Source organism: Mandrillus leucophaeus, unplaced genomic scaffold (genome assembly GCF_000951045.1).
Source record: "Mandrillus leucophaeus isolate KB7577 unplaced genomic scaffold, Mleu.le_1.0 Scaffold21, whole genome shotgun sequence".
In the NCBI taxonomy this organism is placed as follows: domain Eukaryota; kingdom Metazoa; phylum Chordata; class Mammalia; order Primates; family Cercopithecidae; genus Mandrillus; species Mandrillus leucophaeus.
In genome coordinates this window covers 2240419-2254412 of record NW_012102143.1, presented here as the reverse complement: position 1 = coordinate 2254412, position 13994 = coordinate 2240419, and the positions used below count along the sequence as shown (strand labels likewise).

At 41.3% G+C, this 13994-nt stretch overlaps 1 protein-coding gene across 6 annotated transcripts in view; it reads right to left on the bottom strand.

Annotated features, from left to right (window-relative positions):
• The window catches only part of LOC105539813 (UDP-glucuronosyltransferase 1-8), a 175354-nt gene that overhangs the window by 98715 nt on the left and 62645 nt on the right, over positions 1-13994 (bottom strand). The window contains exons 1-2 of one of the 6 annotated variants that reach the window (XM_011980268.1): positions 6313-6524; positions 4267-4333 (exon numbers count right to left, since the gene is read on the bottom strand). The exons of 4 other annotated variants lie outside the window; for them this stretch is intronic. In XM_011980268.1, the coding sequence (XP_011835658.1) occupies positions 4267-4326 (60 nt within the window). In that variant the 5' untranslated portion in view covers positions 4327-4333; positions 6313-6524. Of the gene's footprint in view, positions 1-4266; positions 5283-6312; positions 6525-13994 lie in introns of those variants that run through there. One more of the 6 variants, XM_011980260.1, reaches the window with a different exon arrangement.

Sequence of the window (13994 nt, the reverse complement as noted above, 5' to 3'; positions counted from 1 at the left end):
TGTTCTCACTCATAGGTGGGAATTGAACAATGAGATCACTTGGACACAGGAAGGGGAACATCACACACTGGGTCCTATTGTGGGGAGGGGGGAGGGGGAGGGATAGCATTAGGAGATATACCTAATATAAATGATGAGTTAATGGGTGCAGCACACCAACATGGCACATGTATACATATGTAACAAACCTGCACGTTGTGCACATGTACCCTAGAACTTAAAGTATAATAAATAAATAAATAAACATAAACAAAATTGGCAAACTTTAAGAAAAAGAGAAAACACTAAGATAAAATCAGAAATGAAAAAGAAAACATAGCAACTGACCCCACAGAAATACAAAGGATCATTAGAGACTATTGTGAACTACTATGTGCCAACAAATTAGAAAACCTAGAGGAAATGGATACATTTCTGAACACATACAACCTACCAAGATTGAACAAAGAAGAAATAGAAAACCTCAACAAACCAATATAAGTAATAAGATTGAAGCAGTAATAAAAATTCTCTCATTCAAAAAAGCCCAGGACCGGATGGATTCACTGCTGAATTCTACCAACCATTTTTCAAAGAACTAATACCAATTCTACTCAAACTATTACAGAAAAATGAAGAGGAGAGAATACTTCCAAACTCATCCTATAAGCCCAGTGTTACCCTGATACCAAAACCAGAGAAGGGCACAACAAAAAAAGAAAACTGCAGGCCAATATCTCTGATGAACATAGATGCAAAAATCTCAACAAAATACCAGCAAATCAAATCCAATAACACGTTAAGATAATTAATCATGATCAAGTGGGACTCATCCCAGGATGCAAGGATGATTCAACATATACAAGTCAATAAATGTGATACATGTATTGATATATTGATATTAATACACTGACAGAATTAGGACAAAACTCATACGATCATTGTAGATGTTGAAAAAACATTCAACAAAATTCAACATCCCTTTATGATAAACACTCTCAATAAACTGGCTACAGAAGGAACATACCTCAAAACAATAAAGGCCATATATGATAAACCCATAGCTAACATCATACTGAAAAGGGTAAAACTGAAAACTGTTCCTCTAAAATCTGGAATAAGACAAAGATGCTGACTGTCACCACTGTTATTCTTCATAGTACTGGAAGTCCTATCCAAAGCAATTAAGAGAGACAAAGAAATAAAGGGCATCCAAGTTGGAAAGGAAGAAGTCAAATTCTTCTTCTTCTCAGATGACATAATATATTTAGAAAAATTTAAACACTCCACCAAAAAGCTGTTAGAACTGACAAGGAAATTCAGTAAAGTTGCAGGATACAAGATTTACTTACGAAAATCAGTAGCATTTATAAATGCCAAGAGAGAAAAAACTGAAAAGGAAATCAATGCCATTTACAAAAGCTACAAAGAATATATAATACCTAGGAACAAATTTAACTAAGGAAGGGAAAAATCTGTACAAGGAAATGAGGATGAAGACCAAATATATATTTCACAATATTACAGTCCTATGTTTTCTTTATTCATTCATTAGTTGATGTGTGCTTAGGTTGACTCCATATTTTGGCTATTGTGAATAGTGCTATAATAAACATGGGAGTGCAGATATCTCTTCAACGTATTTTTTTTATTTTGCATATATACCCAGCAATGGGATATATTGGGGCAGTTCTAGTTCTGTTTTTTGTTTTGTTTTGTTTTTGTTTTTTAGAATCTCCATACTGTTCTTCATAGTGGCTGTACTAATTTATATTCTTCAAATGTAAATTAGGGACTGAGCCCTATCTCTGTGGGACCTGATGCTATCTTCAGGTGGACACTGTCAGAACAGAATTAGAGGACACCCAGCTGGTATCTGGCAGAATTGCCTGCTTGCTTGGTGTATGGAGGAAAAAAAAAAAAAAACGAACACATTGGTTCACAGAAGTCTTCTGTGTTGTTTGTTGTTGAGTGAGAAAACAGGAAAAACCCTTTGAGTTTTTTGTTGGTGTTGTTTTCCACTCACAGACAGTACATATGCACAATGGAAAATTATTCAGCCATAACAAAGAATGAAGACCTGTCGTGTGCAGCAACATGAATGTAACTGGAAGTCATTGTGTTAAGTGAAATAATCCAGGCACAGAAAGACAAATACCACATGTTCTCATTTATATGTGGGAGCCAAAAAAGTGGATCTCATGGAGGTAGAGAGTTCACTGGTAACTACCAGAAAGTGGAAAGGGTAAGTAGGAAAGTAGGGGGGAAAATGGTTGGTTAAAATTTAAAAAAGAAAAAGAAAAAAGAAATAAGATAAAATAAAATTTGTAATACTCCAAAAACTTTGACAGAAAAGAGAAAAACATCTAAAGGGCCAATAAAGAACACTGATCAAAAAAAAAAAAAAAAAAAAGAAGAAGAAGAATGCCGGGCACGGTAGCTCATGCCTGTAATCCCAGCACTTTGGGAGGCTGAGGCAGGTGGATCACGAGGTCAAGAGATCGAGACCATCCTGGCCAACATGGTGAAACCCCATCTGTACTAAAATACAAAAATTAGCTGGGCGTGGTGGCACACACCTATAGTCCCAACTACTCAGGAGGTTGAGGCAGGAGAATCGCTTGAACAGGGGAGGTGGAGGTTGCAGTGAGCCGAGATCGCACCACTGCACTCCAGCCTGGGTGACAGAGTGAGACTCTGTCTCAAAAGAAAAGAAAAGAAGAAGTGTTGGTTAATGGGCACAAAAATACCCTTAGATAGAATAAGTCCAAAGTGCGACAGCACAGTAGGGTGACTACAGTTAACAAGAATGTATTCTGCAGTTCAAAATAGCTAGAAATGAAGAATGGGAATGTTCCCAACATAAGGAAGGAATAAATATTCAAGGTGATGGATATCTTAATTACCCTGATTTGATTATTGCACATTGTATACATGTATCAAAATATCACATGAACCCCCAAAATGTGTACAACTATATTATGTCCCAATAAAAAGATTCCTGACATTCTAAGTTTTTATTTCATGCCCCAGACTCCCTGGAACCAGTTCAGTTATCCCCATCTCCTCACCCTTGCCTTTTCACAGTGGCTACTGCCAACTGTTCAATTTGTTAACAGAGAAATCAGCAGGTGTAAAGAAGAGAGGTAAGGGTCTTTGGGACCTGTTTGAGGCTTTCTCTCTGATAAAAAGAGGAACTGGAAAAGAAAATCTGGCATAAAAGATAGAGGGAGTTGCCTGAAGCCTTTCAAATGTGTAAATATTTACATTAAAATTTAAAACTCACGATTTTTATTTTCCAAAGTAACTCTGGGCCCTTTTCCTACATGTCAGGAGGCCATCCGTAAACACTTGCCTTAGGTCAGAGGCCATCCCCCTTTTGCTGAAAAGGCCAGATAGTAAATGTGTAGACTTTGCAGACCAAATACGTCCATGGCACATATTCTTCATTGTTAAATTGTTTTAAAACTATAAAAACCATTCTTAGCTCTGGGCCACATAAAAACAGGTCTTGGCCGGGTGCTGTGGCTCACGCCTGTAATCCCAACACTTTGGGAGGCCGAGGTAGGCGGATCACGAGGTCAGGATATCGAGACCATCCTGGCTAACATGGTGAAACCCCGTCTCTACTAAAAACACAAAAAATTAGCCAGACAAGGTGGCGGGCACCTGTAGTCCCAGCTACTCAGAAGGCTGAGGCAGGAGAATGGCGTGAACCCAGGGGCGGAGCCTGCAGTGAGCCGAGATTGCGCCACTGCACTCCAGCCTGGGCGGAGCAAGCCTCCGTCTCAGAAACAAAGAAACAAACAGGTCTCAACATAAAAGGAAACAAAAAACAAACAAACAAACAAAAAACAGGCCTTTGGGGAGACTAGGCTCACAGGCTGTAGTTTGCTGGTTCTTGGCTTAAGGTCCAGAGACAAAAGCATGCGACAGAGTTGGGAAAATTGATTTTAACCTGGACCTGTTCCCTTAGTCAAGCCTTCACCTCTGTTTGAACTGGGACATTTCTAAGGCTCATTCAATGATTATGTGACTGTCCCCAGATTACCTAACTAAGCAAATCTACTATTGCCAAGCATGAGCCCTGTCTTCATCCAAATGCCTATGTACCACTTCAGCCTCAGGTCTCCTATGTGTCCCCGCTGCTCCGAGCCAGGTATCACTTTCCCACCACAGTTTCTCCAGGAAATCCTCCAAGGGACAGTCGGCTCAAGGATCCAAATAAGTGAGGGAGAACAGAGCCTGGAAGAAACAAGGCAGCCCAAAAGAAATAAACCCACCAACCTCAGACAGGTCTTTCCTCTTCTTACAGTTGGTACCTCCAATGAAGACCATGTTGGGCATGACTGGCCTAGGATACTCAAGTACAAAGTCATATCTTAACAGCCAAACAGAGACCTTCTGATATAAGGTGATTACATCCACATCTCTCTTGAGGACAGCTGATGCGAGGTCGTCGTACTTTGAAAACAGACAATAAAATAGATAGGGCTCCAACAAATTAACGAGGAAGTTGGCCACTCGTTGGGGAAAAGTCATGTGGTCTGAAAACTTTGTGTAGCACCTGGGAATATAGGACACAGGGTTTGGGCTTCTGCTGAATGTATGCTCCAGGGAACACGGAAAACCCCTGAAGAGGTACACGGAGGGCAGGCCCAAATACTCAGCCAGGATCACCCCACAGGGTAAGGCTGGGTCTGTGAAAAGAGCATCGAACTTGCTCTCCTTGAGGAAGTTCAGGGTGTCCACGTCCTGCAGGAGGCTCTGGCAGTTGATGAAGTACATGTCAATAACGACCATGTTATTCCTGTACTCTGTCTGAGGCGCAGTCAGGAATGATCGCTCAGCAAAGTGATTGTTTCCAAACAATTGGTAACGGTTCTCCATCTCTTCTTGGTCATGCGGCACTGGATAGATTTTTCTTGTGTAGTATTTGGATTCTTTCAAAAGCAAATTGACTTCAGGCACCACCACTACAATGTCATGCCCCCGGTCACTGAGAACCTCAACTATATCCTTCATACTAAGCCAGTGGCTTCCATCCTGAGGGATCACCAGCAGCTTGTCACCTACAACCATGCCCCAAAGTGCTAAGAAGAAAACCCCTGCGGAAATTCTCTGAAATGCACGAAGGAGGCAGGCCATCCTGGAAACAGTTAAAGTAACAACAGTAATAAAGAGTTTTCACGCTCCAAATCACAGGGCTCCTAGCTATTTTCCCTAAACTCACCACTGCTTTTCACAGGTCCTGTCTACCTCTCCCTTGCTCTGAATTTTGCCCTTTAATATGTAAGAACCCAAATTAATATTTAACCATATTAAGCACACAGTGAATATGGATCAACTACACCCTATGTCAGCTTTCACCTGAACTTCCAGGATTTTCTCTTCATCTCCACCAGTCTGCCTCTCCCTCTCAGAAAAGTTATAGCAACACGTTGAAGATAACTTGGCGAGACCCCTGGAGACCCCCTGCCAATTCTCTATCCCGAACTTGCTGGATTCCTCATCATTGACGTTGTCTGTTATGTCCATGATGTGTGGGGATTTTATTTCACATGGACCTGTTCTCTAACACTAGCTGGGTATCCTACAATTCAATCCCATTCTGAATTGAATTCTGAGTTAGCATGGACCCCACAGGTTAAGGGCTCAGTCCTACAAGACTGCCTCCACTTCAGACACCAATTGCAAATAGTAGGTTCCCAGGTTACCCACAACTTCTGTCTGACTTGGCAAAAATCAGAGGTTCACACACCCTCTTTCTTGGAGTCAATCATTTGCTAGAATGACTCACAGAACTGAAGAAAACAGTTTAGTTACTAGGTTTGGTTTATCACAAAGGATATTGCAAACAACACAGATGAATAGCCAGAGGAAAAAGTACAAAGAACAAGATATGGGGGTAAGGCCATGGAACCCCATCTGCCATCTCTGGGTGCCCCACCCTCCACACCTTCAGCAACCTGAAAGCTCTCTGAACCCCGCCTTTTTGAGTTTTTATGTAGGCTTCCTTACATAGTAGGCATGATTGATCAGATTGTTGCCCACTGGTGATCAAATCAATCTTCAATCACTCTCTCCCTTCTTCCCTCTAATTGCAAGGGTTTGGTTCCCTGGCAACCAGCCTTCATCCTTAGAGACTTTACATGTCCTTTACATAAACTTAAATGTGATGGAAACGGATCTGTTTTGAAAAACAAAAGATTCTCTGTTCACCTTTATCGCTCCCACCACTTACGGTTTCAGGAGCTCTGGCCAGGAAACAAAGACAAACATATATATTTCTTATTATACATCACAATATACAACATTCAAACTGTTACTTGCCTTTAGGAAATTAAGATTTGAGAAGTGTAACTCTAGCCAGTACGTGGTGAGGTACTAGAGCTGCAGTCAGAAAGCCTGGTATCTGCTTCCGGCCCAGCCACCCATCAGCCAGAGGAGTGACTCCTCTCCTGAGCTTCAGGTTTCTCAACTGAGGCCCAGAAAGGGAGGGTCACACTGGCCCTGCCTGCTAATCACACTGCTGAGGGTGGTCCCAGAGCAAGACCTGTGTAGAAACTAGGCTGTCGCAGTGAGAGGTGGTGCCTAGCATTACTAGAACAGACTCGCCCAGAGCTAGTCACGCACACCTGGTTGGCATGCAATGTCCTGTTCTCACCTACAAGTTTGGCACTGGAGGTGCTCTGGGGCCCAGGAAGGGACAAGCCTGAGCAACATGATTAGAGGGACCACTCCAAGGACAGGGCTGGCCCCCACGGGGAACATAACCAGGATGCAAATTCATTGTTCAAGGCATGTGAAGACTCAGGTCAGTCCAAGCTAGGAGCAGTTTCCCAAGAGGATTACCAGCTTACAATGAACAAAGTCATGGGGGTGGCAGCATCTTGCTTTGAGTTCATCTAGATAGCAATAAGACTCCAGGAAGGTTGCAAAGGGAACAGAGCTTAGGTCCACCTTCTTGAGCAGGAAGACGTTAGGCAGGTTTCCTTCAAAGAACAGTTCATCTAGAGGACGAACGGCTTAAGCAAGCATGTAGGAATAGCAGGATCAAGAGATGCTACAAACTTCACATTCTTTATACTAGACCTCCACTGTGCTGTGGACATTGGTCTGGGCCCTTCCAAGCAAAGCCTTGCTCTGAAAATCCTATGGCTCATCTGTGGGTCCTGTTCTTAGTTCCAGAAGTCCCTACAGAACATGAGTTGGAGGAAGGAGTTGAAGAAAAGAAACTAACATCACTATGCATATCATCCCTTGAATTCCTAACACCTTCTTGCAAATAAAGAAGGTATTAGAAAACATTTTTCTTTCTCCTGTGAGCTTTGACTATACTAAGAATGGCGTGTGTGTGTGTGTGTGTGTGTGTGTGTGTGTGTCTGCACTGGAGACTAGCCAGAGGAATCTGGCATGTCTGTTAGTCATAATGATGATCCCTAAAGAGTAGCTCCACTGGAGACCCAGGCCTGCCCTGGTTGGTGCTGTGGGAGTCAAGGTGTCCTCAGGCATCTCCTGAGTATCACACAAAGGCCGATTTTTTTTTTTCTCAGGGATTGCTGCCGACTGAATGACTCAGGCTTGGGACATATTCCAGTGGCATGAAAGAAGTAAATCCTAAGATAAAAACAAATCTCTGTGGGCAAGAGCAGATTTCCCAAAAGTAAATGGAGGATACCTGGCATTTTGAAAAGAGGAGAGACCCAAAGATGTGCATGAAGGTAATTCCATGTTGGGAATAGGAAGGTCTGGAAAGGTGGACCCTATGGAGAGGTCTGCTTCTAAGGTGCTCACTCTTTCAGACCCTTGTATGACCTATAAGCCATAAGTAATGGAGCCAGGACCTACCTGCAAGATTTCAAAGGACCTGCAAATTGTTTGAGACTTAAAAAAAGAAATTTGCTGAATCTAGAATACTAAAATGGCGAAATTGAATTTATGAATATTTTATGAAATGGCTATAAAAACGTAACTACATGTCAGTGAATCCACTACCGATTAGCTCACCAAGTTACACAGACATATGTGACATGGGATGCGGGAGCAATTTAATCTATTTGATATGCTGTGGGGTGGGGCTGCAGAAGTCAGAATGCTCTGTGCCCAGATCTCGAGGGAAGTCCAAAATGGTGGGATGAAGCAGGAATCCCTTTTAGGGGCCTGTGGGCTCCTCCAAACATGGAAATAAAGGATATTCTTGGGTTCTTTCAAAGGAAATTCCAGGCACCTACCTGACCCTGAGAAATAAATAAGGCACTTGATAAGCAAGAAGGTAATAGTAGCCTAAAACAATAGCCAAGGATGTTAGAGTCCAGAGATGCTTGATTCCCTATAGAAACTAAAGATTACATCTTAACATATGTCCCTGAGTTGTTTCTCGGAAACCTGGACTTCCACCAAACGGATCCATTGGCAGGCAGACCTCAGATAAAGGGAACCGAGAACTGAACTCTGACAGCCAATCTTTGTTCCCGGAGGAAGTCACACTCATGAGCAAGAGCTAACATTCTTTTCTGCGAACCCCAAATTTTAAATGAAGCTTCTCTTCCTTAGCTAACTGCAAATCAGAAAATCTTTGAATTCACCTATGACCTGCAAGCCTTCATTTCTCATGACCAAACCGATGTGTAACCTCTGTGTATTGATTTGCAATTTCTTCTTGTAACTTCTGTTTTCCTAAAATGTATCCTTGCCCTTAAAAACCCTTACTTGCAAGCCATCAGAGAGGTTGGGTCTTAAGTATAAGCCTCCCAATACTCCTTGCTTGGTGCCCTGCACATAAATGCCTTCCTTTCTCCCACTGCAAATCTCAGTGTGGATGTTTGGCCTTACTGCACTGGGTGAGTGAACCCCAGTTTAGTTTAGTGTGATAACAATAGTCAAGTCTGAATCACCCACAGACAGGACAGGGAAGTGCAGGTAAGTATGGCTTGCCCAGCCAGACAGTTCCAGGGGCACCTGTCCTAGTAGAAGATAAGGTGTTTATAACTTCCTTCAGGGGCTTGTAACAATGTGGGTTGTGGTCCCAGGAGCAGTGGGGAGGGGCACAGGTCACTAAGTAAGCCATGACAAAGGGATTATTCAGAAGAGACATAAAGTAGGATTTCCACTTGCCCATGTTTGTGAAGTAAAGAGACCCTGGAACACAGGGATGAAGGGAAAGAACACGCTGTGATTCCAAACATTTGGCTTCATGCTGCACCTGCCATCTTCCCTGCTTGGCACACTGTCGCCCCAACTTCTCCCAAGATTGCCACTCCTCATCCTGCAAGGTCCCCTATGATCAGCTCTCTTTGCATCCTTTACTTTTCTTTCAAAGTATGTTTCACGGTTTGTAACTAATCAATGCCTTCCTCTCCACAGATGTTTGTTCAATGAAGGACATCTAATATTAAAGTTTTTAGAAAAAGAGCCAGCTGCATGTTATTCTGTAACACCAACAAAAACAAGACTAACTCATGTTTGCTGAGGGATTTGAGACCATGTGATGTCCTAAGTCAAACCCACTCTAGGCACAGTTCACTCCATGTGACATTCCCAAAAGGCCAGAGATAGGACATTGCCCAAAAAGTTTTCTGTCAACACAGGGAGGCAGTCAGGAATAGAGGTTAGGCACATGGGCTCAAAAATTAGAACATCAGGGTCTATTGTATACAAATGTTCACAGTAACATTATTTTTCATGGCTGAAAAGGGGAAACAACCCAAATGTCCACCAACTGATGAATGGATAAAAAAAATGTGGTAAATCCATACAATGGAATATTCAGCCATGAAGAGGAATGAAATACTGATTCATGCTACAACATGGATAAGCTATGAAACTAAGTGAAAGAAGCCAGTCATAAAGGCTTCTATTTCCATGAAATGCCCAGAATAGGCAAATCTATACAGACAGAAAGTAAATTAATGCTGAGGGGTAGGAGAAGGGGGAGAAATAAAGAGTGACTGCCAGTGGGCATGGGGTTTCTTTTTGGAGTGAGGAAAATGATCTGGACTTAGATATTGGTGATGGCTGATTACATCTGGGAACACATGGAAAACCACTGAATTTTATGATACTTGAATTACATATCAATTTTTAAATTTAATTAATTAATTTATTTTTTTATTTAATTTGAGACAAGGTCTTAGTCTATCATCCAGGCTGGAATGGAGTGGAATAATCATGGCTCACTGCAGCCTTGACCTCCTGGGCACAGGCGATCCTCCCACCTCAGCCTCCTGAGTAACTGGGACCACAGGCATGTGCCACCATGCCCAGCTAACTTTTAAAAAAAAATTTGTAGAGACAGTGTCTCCCTGTGTTGTCCAGGCTGGTCTCAACCTCCTGGGCTTAAGTGATCTTCCTGCCTTGGCCTCCTAAAATGCTGTGATTACATGTGTGAGCCACTACACTCAGGCTTTTTTTTTGTTTTTTGTTTTTTGTTTTTACAACGAATGTATGGATTTGAATCCTGACTCCCCTACTTACTTGAGCAATAACCTTGGGCAAGTCACTCAACCCCTCTGTGCCTCAGTTTCATCATCTGCAAAATAGGTCGGCCAATAATGCCAGCTTCCATGTAAGTACTCAGGGTAGCACCTGGTACCTGGTGAGCCTCCAATATGTGTTAGCTTTTATTATATTTGCAAATTCTCCCTAAAGAGACAGTACACCATCTGAAGTTTAAATCATTCAAGGGAAACTTGCATCAAGAAGACAATATTGATATCTCACCATGTTGTTTTGAAGAGAGTCTGAATGCCTGGTTAAGATCATTAATCTTGTGGAGGCTGGAAATAATTGTGCTGGAAAACGCATATCACCCACACAATTACGGGTATTGTTGATTCACTGCCACATGCCAGGCATCTGCATGCATTATCATATTTAATCTAGATAACACTGAGTTTTTACCCAAGTTTACGCAAGTGTCACAACTGAAGTACTTATGAAATCAGGCTTGGATGACTCCAGGGTCCATGTGCTCAAACACTACATTGAACCACCTCCTAAAGTCCTCTAGCATCGAAACCAAGACTTGGGGTACAACTTCCCTGCCTTGCTTAGTAATCACTGACAGCTTCCCTGCATGAGTCAGCCCGTGGGATGCCCCTTCTTGTTGACCCCTCTGGGGCAGGAATCACACAGAAAAGGTGACAGAAAGGAAAGACATAGGTGGGGAAGGAGATAGAAAAGAGGAATAAAATAGGGAGGGAAAAGTAACAGGGGAGGTGGAAAGAGGAGAGTTGGAGTGTTGCATAAAATAAAGCCAGTGAGGCTAGGAAAGGCGAGATCATGGGTGACCTTCATAGCCAGTGGGAGGGTGCAGGCCAGAGGGCACCACCAGAATATGTTGAGTGGGCCAAAAGAGGTAGTGTATCATGTTTGATATCACATTATCAACATAGATTGAAGGGGAGAGAGAGAGACAGTCAAGGAAAGCAGCAGTAATCCACACTTGACTTCTGACACCAGGGATTTCAGAAAGCCACAGAAAGCTTAGGTTCTAACGCAGGTGGAGGCTCCACCTGGGCTCACCTGTTCAGAAAGTTTCATAGGGAAGGAAAACATAGGATGTGTCACGGGAGAGCCTCCATGTCAAGCATGTGCGTGTTAATCTGCACACTTTAATAAGGGTGCCCACATGAGTTGTCTTTTCATTCTCTTGATAGTGTCCTCTGATATACAAAAGTTTTTGTATAAAAACATTATGATAAAGATTTATCTCTTCTTTTTCTTGTTTTAATTTCTTGTCCTTTTGGTACAAGAAAAAAACATCTCAGAAACCATTTCCAAATTCAAGGTCATGAATATTTTCCCCAATGTTTTCTTCTAAGAGTTTTACAGTTTTAGATTTTCTATTTAGGTCTTTGGTCCATTTCAAGTTAATTTTTGTATATGATACAAGGTAAGGGTGCAACTTCATTCTCTTGCACTTGGATATGCAGTTGTCCCAGAGCCCTCTGTTGAAGACACTATGCTTTGCCATTTCAATGGTCTTGGCACCATGGTAAAAATCAAGGCAAAGAATGTATGGGATTATTTCTGGATTGTAAGTTCTATTCCATTGATCTACATGTAAAAGATTTTTTGAGACAATCAGGATAAATTTAATTATGGATTGAAAATGACATAATATTAAAGAATTATTGATTGTCTTAGGAACTGTGGCTGTGAAACAAATTTTCCTTATTTTTTATATTTAGTGAAGTATTTCGTGATGAGACAACATGCCAAGATTTTCTTTTTAAAAAAATGTCAAAATTTTTCTTTAAAATGAAAGAAAAAACGAAGAAAGATGAAGCAGTACAGAAAGATATTGAAAATTATTTAACCTAAGAATGGCTACATGGGTACACATTATGCTACAGCCTCTCCTCGGTATATGTTTGAAAAGTTTGATAATAAAAAGTTGAAATAAATAATCTTGGAGGGAGGCCTTGGGCTTGCCCACTAACAGGTAAACTTGAATTTAGATCAAAAACAGAATGCGAGAGCAATGGGGAAAGCACAGATCTTTTCTTGCTGTAACCACATCCCAGCCCCAGTTCTCCAGAGCTGCACTGGCCCTAGATGGTGTTGACTGAGCCCAAATTCTTTATAACTGGATTCAACCATCAATTCTGCTGTAATTCACCAAAAAGTCAAGAAAAGTGGAAGTGATTTTCTTTTTTTCTCATTAAAACCATTTTAAGTCCGGGAGTGGCGGCTCATGCCTGTAATCTCAACACTTTGAAAGGTCGAGGCAGGCGGATCACTTGAGGTCAGGAGTCAGAGACCAGCCTGGGCAATGTGGTGAAACACTGTCTGTACTAAAAATACAAAACAAAACTGTTTTAATGTTCTCCTGAATGATGATCTACCATCTTTGTTAAAGTATTTAATTACATTCCTGGGTGTAATTCCCCTGGATAGACTCAATAAGATTTTGTTATAGGAAACCTTTCAGAAAAAAAATCTCCTGTGTAGAGCTTAAGACATTGCACACAAACACACCTGCACATACAGACACATTCGTGCACAAACACCACATACACACACACACTCTATCATCAAGCAATGCTTTCTTTTCATCAGACAGATGAAATGCAGACTATGAATCCTGTTGGCCAACAAGGTATAAAAAACTGTATACTTTTCCAAGACACACACTGCCCATATGAAACAAGAAAGGAATACTATGCAGTGCTCATAAATCTTTCTATAACAATTTACTTCTGTGGTTGAGCCATATCCAAGGTTCTTTGCCAAAGGGCACTCTTTATGATCGAATTCTTCTTTGATAATTATATTTATTTTATATTTATAAATATATACATTAATATATAACCTTCCACATCTATAAATCCTATCTCATATATATATTCTGTAAAGGTATATAAATGCATATATTTTATACACCATTGAAGATATACGAATAACCAAAATATGTAAAACTATATATGGTTCACTGTTTCATATTTTATAAATCTCTCTATCATATACCATTATAGATGGTATAGAATCATATACAGATTTCTATATCTCTAAAGCCCTTTGGGTGACCCTTTGAGCCACAACAAATTCAGCATAGGTTCAGAAAGTGGCAGGCCACACGCTTGGCTAGAGGCCATGAGGCTGCAGTCAATACCTGAGTGGTGGCTGGTACTGTAATTGATGGAGGGTAAACTGGGGAGAGACACTTCGATAAGTCTATCTCTTAGCGTCCTACAACTTGCATCTGCTTGCCTGGTCTTGCGAAGAGCTGAAAGTCATGTTTCATTTGAAAGGCCTATAGCTGTAGTCTCCCTGCTTTTTAGAAAGAGCGTGGTTGCATTTTCCCATGAGTTGGTTGAACAGTCACTCTTTCACCAAACATCTGCCAATAGGTGAGAGAATATGACTGTGTTACCAAGTCTACTGAACCTTGTAAGAAGCCAGAACAATAGATAAAAATGTATACTCCATCCCTAATAAAATAACATACTTAGATGAGACACCAGATGTTTCACCTGGATTTGGCAACTATGCATTTGCCAAGAATCTTA